Genomic DNA, 12797 nt, shown 5'->3' on the forward strand with positions numbered 1-12797 from the left:
AATTTCCCATTAACAGATAGAGGTAAGGTCATCACCTTTAAAATTTAGATTTTTGAAAACACTGTTATCCTATCACAATGTGGCATGTGGATTTATTCACAGAGGCAAGGAATCATTTTCAGGGATTTTATAGCTTGCTTGAGACAAATCACATTAATTTTTCTCCCCAAACTTCATCAGCAAACCTCAGCGGAGAGAGTAAAAATGCAATAAAACAGAGCATTCAAAAGAAATTGAAAAAAGTGGGCTGTTTTTTGTGGCTCTAGACAACTCCATCAGATGACTTCATCTGAAAATGCAAATGCCCACGGAGTAACACCAGATAATTTTCCCACAAGCAGCACCAAGAGATTTCTGTGCACTTTAAAAACTTTCGGAAAATGATGCACATTTAGAATAGGAGAAACAGCAGAAGAAAAACATACCATTTTCTTTTCAATATTTTTTTTTTAAAACCCTGACAAGGTTTTCCCAGGTAACTAGTTCTCCAAAATGTTCCAATTCAGGGCTCAAAGGTGATGTCTGTTTGCAAGGGGAGAGGAAGGGATGGGAGTAGGGTATTCATTTGGAATGACTATAATGGACCTGTCTTCATGGATTACAGCTAAGTTCAAATAATTACACAGACAAAAATCTGATCTACGGGACGTGCGATCTAGCTGGAGCTATCACACGGAGTTTGTCACATTCTCTAGGTTAAATAAGCTTGGAAAAATCTCGTCTTCTACCTTCAAAGTAGAGAGGAGAATTACCATTTACTTGTAAGGTAAAACATAATTAGGTTTTCAAATAGTTTAACCCAAGTAATGTCTGTTTAAGATTCCCTAACCACACTGCACTGCCCTTAACACAGAGATTGACTAGCCTACACTTGGATGCTCTTTAGTGGATGAAGAGCATGTTGCGGTGACAGCAAAGGAATTCAGTTCCTATATTCTCCATACTGCTTTTTCTTTCCTTGTGGCAGTGCTCCGAGGGAAAAAGGTGACTTTATGTTTTGTCTGTCTCTTTCGGCCTCTTTATCCTCATCGTATCTTTCATCCTCATCTTCATCCTCGCTATGATGAGGGCTGGAATGCTGAGAGACAGAAGGCGATGGTGGTACTGATGAAGGCCTGGGGTACCTGAAACCTTCCGTCTGCCAGAGACATAAGCAACAAATAAACATTACACCAGCGCAGCTAGTTTAGTTACACAGAGTGACGATAGGTCAATATATCCAGAAGGCCAAGGCAAAACTGATGTACAAGTAGGGCTCTACCAAATTCACGGTCCATTTTGGTTAATTTCATGGTCATAAGATTTTTAAATAGTAAATTTTAGGATTTCAGCTATTTAAATCTGAAATTTCACAGTGTTGTAATTGTACAGGTCCTGACCCAAAAAAGGAGTTGGGGGTGGGGGGTCACAAGGTTATTGTAGGAGGTATTGCTACCCTTACTTCTGTGCTGCTGCCTGCAGAGCTCGGCCCTCAGTCAGCAGCTGCCACTCTCCCACCACTCAGCTCTGAAGGCAGCAGCGTAGAAGTAAGGGTGGCCTGGCATGGCATTGCCACCCTTACTTACTGCTGCTGGCGGGGTGCTGCCTTGAGAGCTGGGCACCTGGCCAACAGCCGCTACTCTCTGGATGCTCAGCTCTGAAGGCAGCACGAAAGTAAGAGTGGCAATAACGTGACACCCCTGCCCCCACAAGATAATCTTGTGACTGCCACCCCCCTCCCCCCCGCAACTCTTTTTTGAGTCAGAACCCCCAATTTGAGAAATGCTAGTCTCCCCCATGAAATCTGTATAGTGTAGAGTAAAAGCACACAAAAGACCAGATTTCATGGTCTGCAACATGTTTTTCATCGCTGTGAATGTGGTAGGTCCCTGTGTATAAGGGAATGAAGGCCACACCTGCCCCATACACCAAACTTAGACTCCCTTCGGTCTATTTACTGCCTGTGTGATAGGGAGTCAAAGTTGATGCAACTTACACGGAGGAGCCATATGAAAACTAAGTGAAGTGGGATGGAGGTGTTCCCCATCTGCTGTGTAGCCTACATAAGGGCCAGGCAGAATTCTGAAGAGTGCAGGGGCTGTCCTTTTCCTTCCCCTCTGGGGTCCTGCACACCCTAGCACTCTCAGCCGTGGCCTGCAGAACCATACTGATGCAGCAGGGGGAGTAAGCTGCAGCCCGTAAGGAGTATAGCAACGGGTGTGCTCCCCTTGCTTGAGAAGTAGCTCGTGGAGGCATCCTGGGGCTCTCTCTTTGCAGCAGTGCAATTTGTTTTATCCCCAGGCCATGCCTGTCAGGCATGATCTAGCCCAGGCACCTGCGAATTTTAAATAAAATTTTAACAGGAAAAGTCCATATTCTTCATGGCAATACAGAGCTGCAGGTTTTAAAATGGAATGATGTGGGAAAACAAAAGAAGCATCTATAAATTAAGAGTTCTGCTCATTTTCCATCTGGTAACTCAGAATGGCCAGAACTCCCCCAAATCTACATACAGTTTGTCAAACCCTACAAAAAAAAATAATAAAATTCAGTTTCAAACAGATTAAAGATCATTCAAAAAGTGAAGCCTTTGTCAGGCCTCTGTTTTCACACTTGGAGTTGTGCCTGTATTTCACTGCAAGTTCACTTTGGTTCATGCAGGTACTTTCAGGCACCCCTAAGGTACTTAGCTGCTCACATAACACTATTTGCACCCCACAAAGCAGAGTCCAGCTTTTTGAAAAGTTAACCCTTGGTGTGAAAAGTTTCGCCCTAAGAGGAATATTTTTAGTAGTTAAAAATAAGGATTGTATGCAAAATACCCTTCTCAGCTTTAAGTACAGGAACTCCTCACTTAAAGTCATCCTGGTTAATGTTGTCACGTTGCTGATCAATGAGGGAACATGCTCGCTTAAAGTTGTGCAGTGCTCCCTTCTAACGTTGTTTGGCTGCCGCCTGCTTTATCCACTGCTTGCAGGAAGAGCAGCCCATTGCAGCTAGCTGCTGGGGGCTTGGAACCAGGGTGGACCAGCAGCCCCTCTACCAGCTCCCCCCTCCCTGAAGTTCCCTGTGCGGCAGCCGCCCAGCAGGCTACCAATTGCTGGCAGTTCAGTTGTCCCTCCCCCCACTGCCATGTCCTGCTCCTGCCCTCTGCCTTGGAGCTGCTCCCAGGAGCCTCCTGCTTGCTGTGCAGGGGAGGGGAGAAGGGGGGCTAATGTCAGGGTGTCCCCCTCCCCTCTACTCCTGCCCCCCGCTTACCCCATCTCCATATAGAGCAGGGTGAGGACAGGACAGGGTTCAGGACGGAGAGAGCTTGCTGGCCACAGCTGCTGTCTCAACTTCTTGATCTTTTTAAAAGGCAATGTACTTAGAATGGTGTCAGCGTACTTAAAGGGGCAATGCGCAATTCTCTCTCTCTCCTACACACAGGGTGTGTGTCTCTGTTTGCCATGCAGTCCCCCCCTCCCTCCATTCGTGCTGCCTTGTAGAGTGTGAGGCTACATTAACAACATGTTAACCCTTGAGGGCTCAGCCAAGTGCTAGTTCATCATTTAGTAGGAAGGCATTCCCTGGGAAATATCCCACCCTCTAACTTCACCACCTCAACCAAGCTTCACAATCATCATTGCTGTGTACAGTATTAAATTGCTTGTTTAAAACTTATACTGTGTGTGTGTGTGTGTGTGTGTGTGTGTGTGTGTATAAATAAAATACAGTTTTTTGTCTGGTGAAAATTTTTTTCCTGGAACCTAACCTCCCCTATTTACATTAATTCTTATGGGGAAATTGGATTTGCTTAAAGTCGCATTTTTCAGGAACGTAACTACAATGTTAAGTGAGGAGTTACTGTATTATAATCTGACATCTGAGACCTTATTGCCAATCTACAGAAAACTACCTTTTGAATAAGATGTGGTACAACCTTCAACTCCCCATATCTTTGGAGGAGTTCAAGGCTGGTTTTGCACACATGGCTAAATTATTATAACACCAAGGCCATATCATAAATCAGCTCTAAGATCTTATTGCAAATTAGGTTTCCGAAGTCTTCTGTCATGCTCTTTAACTCTTAATAGTCTGGAAGGAGTTCTAAAATAGTATTAATCCAGCTTCCTAATATGCACGTTAATTTCAAAACACTGAATTTAACTCCCCCTGCAGCAGCTATAAAATGTAGCAAACTGCAAAACAATGAAGTAGATCAATATTCTAATTTTTATGAGGTAATTGGTCTCAGAAGTGTCTTCTGCTTTTCCCTTTAAAATTCCCCCGCGTTTCATAAACCTTTCTTATTAATAGAGATTGACTGAAATCTAAATTTTCGGTCCAAAACCAAAATACGTGGTCCAAGCCCATCTATTGTGAGGTGCCAACACTAACCTTACCCCTAACCTTAACCAACTCTCATCAACTTCAAGATTCTCAAAACTTCCAGGATAAATTTTCCATTTACACTAAGTAAACTGGTTAGTGGAATTACTGGATTTACATCAGTGCAACAGTTTGAAAAATCCCTCTCAAATATCAATATGAGGGATAGAATCGAACCTCCTAACCTGAATACTCCTGAACGTAGGTGCGTATGAGCTGAAAAAACTTCAGTCTGAACTTTCCTAAATTTTTGAGTGTTCACAATTGCCAACCCAGATCCAAATCTGGATCAAGGGTTTTGGTTTGGGCCCCCATCACTAGCTGTTATTTTTAAAAAATGAATTGCCATATGAAGTGCCTTGATTAAGTTTTAAATAACCTGGCTCCTAAATTTAGAACTGAGCATAATGCCTCCCCAAATGAGGCCATATATATGCAGTATGCTACAAAAGTAGATTGAATGTGTGGCCTTTACTCCATCCTCAGCCTTCCCCTCCTGTGAACTATTCAGATTATTCCTGCCAGAAGTACAAATAATTTGCATGAGAATATGCAGAGAGGCTGGGTCAGGGCGTATATGTGCATCTATTTGCAGACCCTGCTTCCTTGCCCCAGACCCTTTTCCAGAATGCCCCTTCAAAGCTCCTGTTGCAGAGGGCCTGCAAAGCACCCTTCCTATGGGTTTTATGGGGAGCAAAAATAGAAATTAGCAGTTTCTACCCAACAGGCCAGATCTTCAGCTGGCCTAAATTGGCATAGTTCCATCAAAGTTAGTGTGCACCAGCTGAGAATCTGACCCCGTATTCTAGTTCATGGGGTTTTCTATTGGGCATCCATACACTCTATCAGAATTTGGTAAAACTTAACTGTAATAAAGTATATTGAGTTCTTTACGCTCTTAGGTTAAACCAAACACTGTTCATCTGTCCTCTCTTTTTCTCTCTCAAGACAGTAATTAAATGCAGACAAAAATCACCTATAAGGATAGACATACCTTTGGTGGAGCATTTGGTTCCATCTCAAATTTATCTGGGAAAGTTCTGCTCAGAGCCAGGTGCCTGGCATGCATGTAGTACTGCAATAGAAAACAGAGGTCTACATGTGCAAAAACCCAATGAAGACTTGGGCACATTTAGGCAGTGAGAGGGAAAGTAACACTATTGTCTTCTCAAAGAAGACACTGACAAAAGATTGAATGAATCTTTAACTGAGGCTAACCCAGTTTGGATGGCCCTTGTGAAACTCTGGACACATTGCACTGAAGTAATGATCAAATCCTGAGAGATTTATACTGGAGTAACTGGGCAGAATCTGCTTCTTTGGCTTCAGTGAAGATACTCCATTCTCACTTTTGTGAGATTAAAGACTAGGGCACCCACTTCAGCCAGTCTAGTTTTCTGGTGGGGGTGGGGTGATTCTTTTATCCCTAAAAATATAGCACAAGTTTCTTTCCTGAGTGGAAATATTTATTTATTTATGCTCATGAATGTAATATTGTAACACAGTACATACAGTACACATGTTAAAACTGACTCGTCCTTCAAAAATGAAGACATTGTAAGGAGAATAGATTTGTGACTTTGACATGGTTTTGCGAATTCAAAAAACCAGTCTGACGGTTTTGCAATACTTCAAACTCCATGAGGTTTGCACAAGGGCGCACACCGAAATGACAGTTTACTGTGTCAGGCTGTGATCCTGTAATAGGATCCACATGGACATAAGGTCCTCCCAGACGGATCCCAATGCAGGCTAAGGCACATAGTAATTAAAGAAGTGGTACATTTTACTCATCTCTTCACCTGTGGACTTTAGAATACGGATATACCTCCCTCTGGCTAATGTGTGATATTGCATCATTCTCTGTAGTAGGCTAAGGGTGTTATTTGGCTTTCACAGCACAATCCTGGTTTGGGAATGGTGCAGAATCCCAATGGTATTTTAGGCAGGTAGGTAATAGGTGGGATTTTCAAAAATGCCCAGGTGACTTGGGAGCACAAATCTAATTGAAAGTCAATTACACTTTTGCTCTGAAATCACTTGGGTGCAACGCCCACCCATTGCCTCTCTAGGTCTAGCGATGCTGCTGCACCATCCCTGAAAATGATATAATGCCCACTCTCCATTGTCCAGTTTGGAGAGGCTCATGCTGCCAGTGGCACTAGCCTTGTGCAGTCTTTGTGCTTGGGAGCATAAGGACCACATTGTGTTTGGCTCCTTCTTGAAACAAGCAGATCAAGGTGATTCCTCAGCTTGGGAATAAGTGGGTACTTGAGCACATGCTTAACTGTAAGTTAATAGGGAGACTTCCCTGAATTGGGGCCTTGGTGCTAATGATGACAGATTTTATCCCCAATAACCATTGTGGTGGATGTGTGTTTGGGCCAATGGCTTGTTATATACCCACTAAACACATTCGTATACCCTTCCTAAATATCTCCAATCCAGTAGGTCTGAGAGCCTCTCAGTTCGATTTCTCTGGATGATCCTCTGACGCCGTGACTGCTGGCAAAATCCATACAAGAACTGAGTCAGCTGGTTACATGACTCATCAGGAGAGCGGTACCTCCTGTCAACTATGTAAATGCCTGAGGACAAAAACAAAGTCGCAGATGAACAGGTATGGAAGCGAGCTTTTGACCTTTTAAATTTCATTTCTATCTTTCTTTACACATAATCTTTTAAATACAACAGGTTGTTTTTTTAATACGTGGAGCAAGGTGTGACAAGTGTTTCCATTCTAACAGGTCATTTCAGCAACTGGTGAGAAATGCTTTTGATTTTTTACCTTTCAGGCTGAAATTTAGCAGATCTGTTCTCAGCTTAGGACAGCTTTTATTGTTTTAAAGTCTGTGCAAAAATGGTGCAAGTGCTTTTGTGTGGTAAAAAAATTCACTTTTCCATTATAAAAAAAATTGCTACCTTTTTTGAATACCTGTGGTGACTCAGTGGTGTGCGGTGGTGGTGTGAAATTTGGCAGACAAGAGATAGTCCCTATGACACAGGCTGTGTCTTCTCTGCAAAAGATGGTGTGTTTTTACATTGAGACAGCTAACTTGAGTTAGCTATCTCAATGTAAAATCCTAGTGGAGACAAGGCACAGGTAACGATTACCTCAATGTTGCTAGTCAAGGTCAACACTTTATCCAGCATCTGTGGTTGAACATGACTCACAACAATGGGTAAAACTATAGTGCTTTGTCGCCACTAGGATTTTACAGCCAGACAGCTATCTCCATGGAAATACCTATTTTTGCAGCCATTGACACGCATGTACTTTTTGGAAGTTTGGTGAAAATTGGTTGTGATCCATGAGAGTAATAAGGATTTGCAAATAGGCCTTTGCTATTGCCCATCAAATTCTGTAATGCAATGTCTTTATGATGTGCCAACATCTTGTTCTTTTTTAACCTCCTTCTTTGAAGATTCGGGGCTATGGGACAGATCTTAAGGATGTGGGCCTTGATTCTCATTTATATTAAGGCCCCATTACATCATAAAAGTGCTTTAAAAGGGCATTATTGTAAATAAGAATCTCACTTTGGTTTAGACAAGTTATCCTCTCTCTTTCATGAACTCCACAAACCGTTGTTGCTAATCCCAGTAAATCCATCATGGAGTCTTAAAGCAGAGGCAGATTTCCACTACTCCCTTAGAAAGACTAATATATAGTCTAATTGGAAGGGATTGAAGGAAGGAGATAGTTGAGTTGGAAGAAGGGCTAACGAGCTAGCTGGGTTAAAAAAAAAACAGGACAGAGAAGAACTGGAAAGGTTTTGGATAAACACCTAAACTTTCAATTCAAACCAAATAGCTGAACTTTGGGGTTTGTCCATCAATGATCTTTATTCAGCAAGAAGAGAAAGTGCAATATGCACAGTCACAAAACAACTGGTTAGTTGGGTTCCGAAATGGGATGAGTTTTGAAGCACTGTTAACAAGCTCACCATAAGCAGCTGGGTCAGCTACATGCTCCTGCATGAAACAGCCAAATCCAGAGAGGTTTGTGGTCACACTGGGAATGCCCATCACAGTGCATTCAGCTACCGAAAGAGACATAAAAAGAGATTTCATGTCAATGTGCTTGGCTCGGTTTCATCTTGAGTGGATAGAAACAGAAAATAGAATGATGTAAAGCCCTGTCAGTGCCAGAGCTGGTCAGAAGATCTCAATGAAAAACCAGCATGATTTTTGCTGTGTGTTCTCCCCCGCCTCCACTGCCATTCAATCAGAAAAGTTCAAAGAAAGTGACATTTTGATGAGAAATGGAAATTTGTTTCCCATTTTTTTTGCAAGCACTTATTTCTATTTTCCAGCTAGCTCCAATGAATACCCTGTGAGCCCAGTGTTCACATGTGGGAGCCTAAATGCAATGTCCAGACCCTTCCTTTGGCTTAGAATTCGGCACCTGCTGTGTGCACATGCTCATTTCATGTACAGATTTGCAAATCTAACTGCCCAAATGCAGGACTTCGACCTCAGAATTAATCTCCCATATTTGTAAACTGGCTTCTGTACCTTAGGTCACAGGGAGAAAAATCATAAAAATATGATTTCAAAGCAATTCTATCTAATTATTTTTCCAATTATACAGTAGCTGCAGCGCAAATTGTGCTATAAATCATAAATATGATATCAAATTGTGTTCCCCTTTTATTACTATTAGTGATAAATAAATAAATAAATAAATAATTCTTCTTATTATGTATTGAGCACCAACAGGTTCTTCCATAAAGGAAGGCATGTTTCCTGTACAAAGCAGCATACAGTTTAAATCAGACATGTTAGATCTTTAACACTTAAAATGCCATTAGAAAAACCTATATGACAATAGGACTGATATCAGATATAGAATTTAGGATTAGGATGAAAGTAAAAATCCATCAAGAAGGGTCTGTTTTTATTCTTGGGAGATGCATATAGGTAACCCATTAGGATGAGCAGAACCACTTCCTCAAACTGAGTACCAGCCAAACTTTTCTATGTTAAGCTAATCTAAAGTCTATCATCAAAATCTTCCCCAGCTCTCACAATTTTTTTCCCCCGTATCGTGGTTTGGGCCGGGACAAGAGGAGAAAGTGCTGAAATACAGCCAGATAATTGTGACCCAGTTGGAACAGGAAACAGGAAGTATTAAGTATTGTCTGAGAAAGCTTGAGCTTGTGAGATTTCTACTCAGATTCATTGGCTAACTACAGATATGCTTCAGATAAGCACCCAAACTAAGGGAGATATTTTCAAAGGCACAAATGGAAGTTAGGCACTTAGCCCTAGATCCTCAAAGATATTTGGGCACAATGGGAGTTAGGCACCAAAATATCTTAGAGCATCTGGGCCCTAATTCCTAGGTTGAAAACCTGACTGCCACTGCGCCTTTAAATCTCTCACCTTAATCCTATGAGGCTTATCTGTTACTACTTGTAAGTTGTTGTCTTCATTTTTGCTACTTCCCTATTTGTGGTTGGCCATTTTTATAGCCTTCTTCCAAAACTCTTGATCATATGCCAGGCTGTCATGAAAATTGGTCACTGTGAGCTCCACCGATGTCCAGTGCATGTCCTGAGTCCTTGGTCTCTATTGCTACTTCTAAGTGTTCATGGTAAATACCAACAGAAATATCCAGCAGACTGTGAAAATATTATGACCAGATAGTGTAAATGTGCATCACACCATTGAAATCAATGCAGTTATGTCAAATTACACCAGCTGAGGGCATTTTGGGTTGTCTATTTTATTGCCTCATTAGTGCAATATATACTTTCCTCCAAATCTCTTTTTTTAAAGGGTGGATGCTTGATGTTACTGCATACAAAATGGATTGGTCTTCTGATGCTACAGCAGACAGAAAGTTTACATGTGATTGTGGGAAAGTCAGGGTCCAAAGCAGGGACAACGCTGGATGGTTTTCAGTCAATGGAGCAATGCCAATTTACACCAGCTAAAAATCTGATCTAAGAACTCTGCCATCAGCAGAAACTTTGTAACAGAGAGGAAACAGAGTCAAAAGCATTCTTACATCAATACAGTAGAAACTGAATGGCAAGCTACTCCATCTTTTTAAATGCCCTGAGTGGTAAAATGCATATTAAAATTCTGACAACAGTCAACCTAAAGATTGCTTACCTGGAGTATAACCCCAAGGCTCATAGTATGAGGGAAACACCCCCAAATGGCAGCCTCTGACAAAATCTTCATAGTCCATGGGTAATAATGGACTTGTTGAAGACAGGAACTCTGGGTGTAATATCACCTAGATATTCAAAACTTAAATTAGAGCCTCAAGAAAAATAAAATCAGTATTTTTAATTATATAAGAGATCAAGCAGTTAGTGCCTTCAGCTCTAGCCTAAGCCTAGAAATCTGGACATTGCCTTCTGTGTCCCTCCCTAATTCTATTTGTACAAAGCCCAGTTTGGTAACATTCATAATTTTATTAAACAGTAATAAGTCACCAGGACCAGATGGTATTCACCTAAGAGTTCTGAAGGAACTCAAATGTGAAATTGCAGAACTATTAACTGTAGTCTGTAACCTATTATTTAAAACAGCTTCTATACCAAATGACTGGAGGATAGCTAGTATGGCACCAATTTTTTAAAAGGGCTCCAGAGGTGATCCCGGCAATTACAGGCCGGTAAGCCAGACTTCAGTACTGGTCAAACTGTTTGAAACTTATAGTAAAGAACAAAATTGTCAGACACATAGATGAACATAATTTGTTGGGGAACAGTTAACATGGTTTTTGTAAAGGGAAATCATGCCTCACCAATCTACTAGAATTCTTTGAGGGGGTCAACAAGCATGTGGACAAGGGGGAATCCAGTGGATATAATGTACTTAGATTTTCAGAAAGCCTTTGACAAGGTCCCTCACCAAAGGCTCTTACGCAAAGTAAGCTGTCATGGGATAAGAGGGAAGATCCTCTCATGGATTGGTAACTGGTTAAAAGATAGGAAACAAAGGGTAGGAATAAATGGTCAGTTTTCAGAATGGAGAGAGGTCAATAATGGTATCCCCCCAGGGATCTGTACTGGGGCCAGTCCTATTCAACGTATTCATAAATGATCTGGAAAAAAAGGGATAAACAGTGAGGTGGCAAAATTTGCAGATGATACAAAATTGCTCAAGATAATTAAGTGCCAAGCAGACTGTGAAGAGCTTCAAAAGGATCTCTCAAAACTAGTTGACTGGGCAACAAAATGGCAGATGAAATTCAATGTTGATAAGTGCAAAGTAATGCACATTGGAAAACATAATCTCAACTGTACATATAAAATGATGGGGTCTAAATTGGCTGTTGCCACTCAAGAAAGATCTTGGAGTCATTGTGGATAGTTCTCTGAAAACATCCACACAGTGTGCAGCGACAGTCAAAAAAGCGAACAGAATGTTGGGAATCATTAAGAAAGGGATAGATAATAAGTAACGCTACGATTTTGTCAGTTATTTTTAGGAAAAGTCATGGACAGGTCATGGGCAATAAATAAAAATTCACAGAGCCCGCAACCTGTCTGTGGCTTTTGCTTCTGTGGCTCCATGGTTTCCCGCCACCACTGTGGTGGCTGGGAGCTGTGGGGTTCATCCTCTGCTCGGGGCAGCTGGAAGATGCAGGGTGACCATATTTCCCACAGAGAAAACGGGACACCTCCAGCCACTCGCCCAAGGTGTTCCCCTTTCCCTCCACCCTGTGTGAAGCTGTCGCCTATCCCTGGAACACTGAGGAGAGCCCCCTCGGGGTCAGTCACCTGTCACTGGACCCTTGCGGGGGGCCCCGTTGCTGCTGTTGCCGGAACCCTGCCAGGGCCCTGCTGGCTGCCAGCTGGAGTCCAGCAGTCCCTGGGGCTGAAGCAGAGAATGTCAGGGAGGTCTCTGGAAGTCACAGATTCCATGACCTCTGTGACACAAATGTAGCCTTAATAATAAGGCAGAAAATATCGTATTGCCTCTATATAAATCCATGGTACACCCACATCTTGAATACTGTGTGCAGATGTGGTCGCTGCATCTCAAAAAAGATATACTGGACTTGGAAAAGCTTCAGAAAAAAGGGCAACAAAAATTATTAGGGGTATGGAACGGCTTCCATATGAGGGGAGATTAATAAGACTGGGACTTTTCAGCTTGAAAAGAGATGAGTAAGGGGGCTATGATAGAGGTCTATAAAATTGTGACTGGTGGGGAGAAAGTAAATAAGTGTTATTTACTCCTTCTCATAACACAAGAACTAGGGGTCACCAAATGAAATTAATAGGCAGCAGGTTTAAAAGAAACAAAAGGAAGTATTTCTTCACACAATGCACAGTCAACCTGTGGAACTCCTTGTCAGAGGATGTTATGAAGGCCAAGACTATAAGAGGGTTCAAAAAAGAACTAGATAAGTTCATGGAGGATAGGTCCATCAATGGCTATTAGCCAGAATGGACAGGAATGGTGTCCCTAGACTCTGT

At 41.9% G+C, this 12797-nt stretch overlaps 1 protein-coding gene across 1 annotated transcript in view; it reads right to left on the reverse strand.

Annotated features, from left to right (window-relative positions):
• Positions 1 to 829: 829 nt before the first annotated feature.
• The window catches only part of GYS2 (glycogen synthase 2), a 68503-nt gene continuing 56535 nt past the window's right edge, over positions 830 to 12797 (reverse strand). The window contains exons 12-16 of the mRNA XM_073329679.1: positions 10474 to 10600; positions 8298 to 8393; positions 6775 to 6938; positions 5345 to 5425; positions 830 to 1138 (exon numbers count right to left, since the gene is read on the reverse strand). Of these exons, the coding sequence (XP_073185780.1) occupies positions 923 to 1138; positions 5345 to 5425; positions 6775 to 6938; positions 8298 to 8393; positions 10474 to 10600 (684 nt within the window). The 3' untranslated portion in view covers positions 830 to 922. The remainder of the gene's footprint in view (positions 1139 to 5344; positions 5426 to 6774; positions 6939 to 8297; positions 8394 to 10473; positions 10601 to 12797) is intronic.

Source organism: Lepidochelys kempii, chromosome 1 (assembly GCF_965140285.1).
Source record: "Lepidochelys kempii isolate rLepKem1 chromosome 1, rLepKem1.hap1, whole genome shotgun sequence".
Taxonomy (NCBI): Eukaryota; Metazoa; Chordata; order Testudines; family Cheloniidae; genus Lepidochelys; species Lepidochelys kempii.